This window comes from Crocuta crocuta, unplaced genomic scaffold (assembly GCF_008692635.1).
Source record: "Crocuta crocuta isolate KB4526 unplaced genomic scaffold, BGI_CrCroc_1.0 scaffold1161, whole genome shotgun sequence".
NCBI classification, from domain to species: domain Eukaryota; kingdom Metazoa; phylum Chordata; class Mammalia; order Carnivora; family Hyaenidae; genus Crocuta; species Crocuta crocuta.
In genome coordinates, this window is record NW_027531894.1 from 342379 (window position 1) to 342646 (window position 268).

At 69.4% G+C, this 268-nt stretch overlaps 1 protein-coding gene across 5 annotated transcripts in view; it reads left to right on the forward strand.

Moving 5' to 3' along the window:
- Positions 1-268, forward strand: part of LMNTD2 (lamin tail domain containing 2) — a 6612-nt gene that overhangs the window by 5188 nt on the left and 1156 nt on the right. For 4 of the 5 annotated variants that reach the window (XM_077773363.1, XM_077773362.1, XM_077773361.1 and 1 more), the window contains one exon: positions 67-247. The exons of the other annotated variant lie outside the window; for it this stretch is intronic. In XM_077773363.1, coding sequence (XP_077629489.1) covers positions 67-247 — 181 coding nt within the window. The remainder of the gene's footprint in view (positions 1-66; positions 248-268) is intronic. 5 annotated transcript variants of the gene reach the window in all.

A 268-nucleotide genomic window follows, 5' to 3' on the forward strand; every position in this document is an offset into this window, starting at 1 on the left:
AGGGGGGGCGGGGGGGGGGGGGGGCCCAAGCCTCTGCAGTGCCTCTACCGTCCCTGCTCCGCCTAGTTCCTGCCTGAAAATCGTGGCCGTGAGCCGCAAGGAGAGGTTTGTGCGCGTCCTCAACCAGTCGCTAGAGGAGACTGCTGACCTGAGCGGCCTCATGCTGCAGCAGCTCCTGCACGGCTTCCCCGTGTGCATGTACCGCTTCCCGCCTGGCACGCTGCTGGCGCCCCGGCACCACGTTACGGTGCGCCCCGCTCCCCGCGAG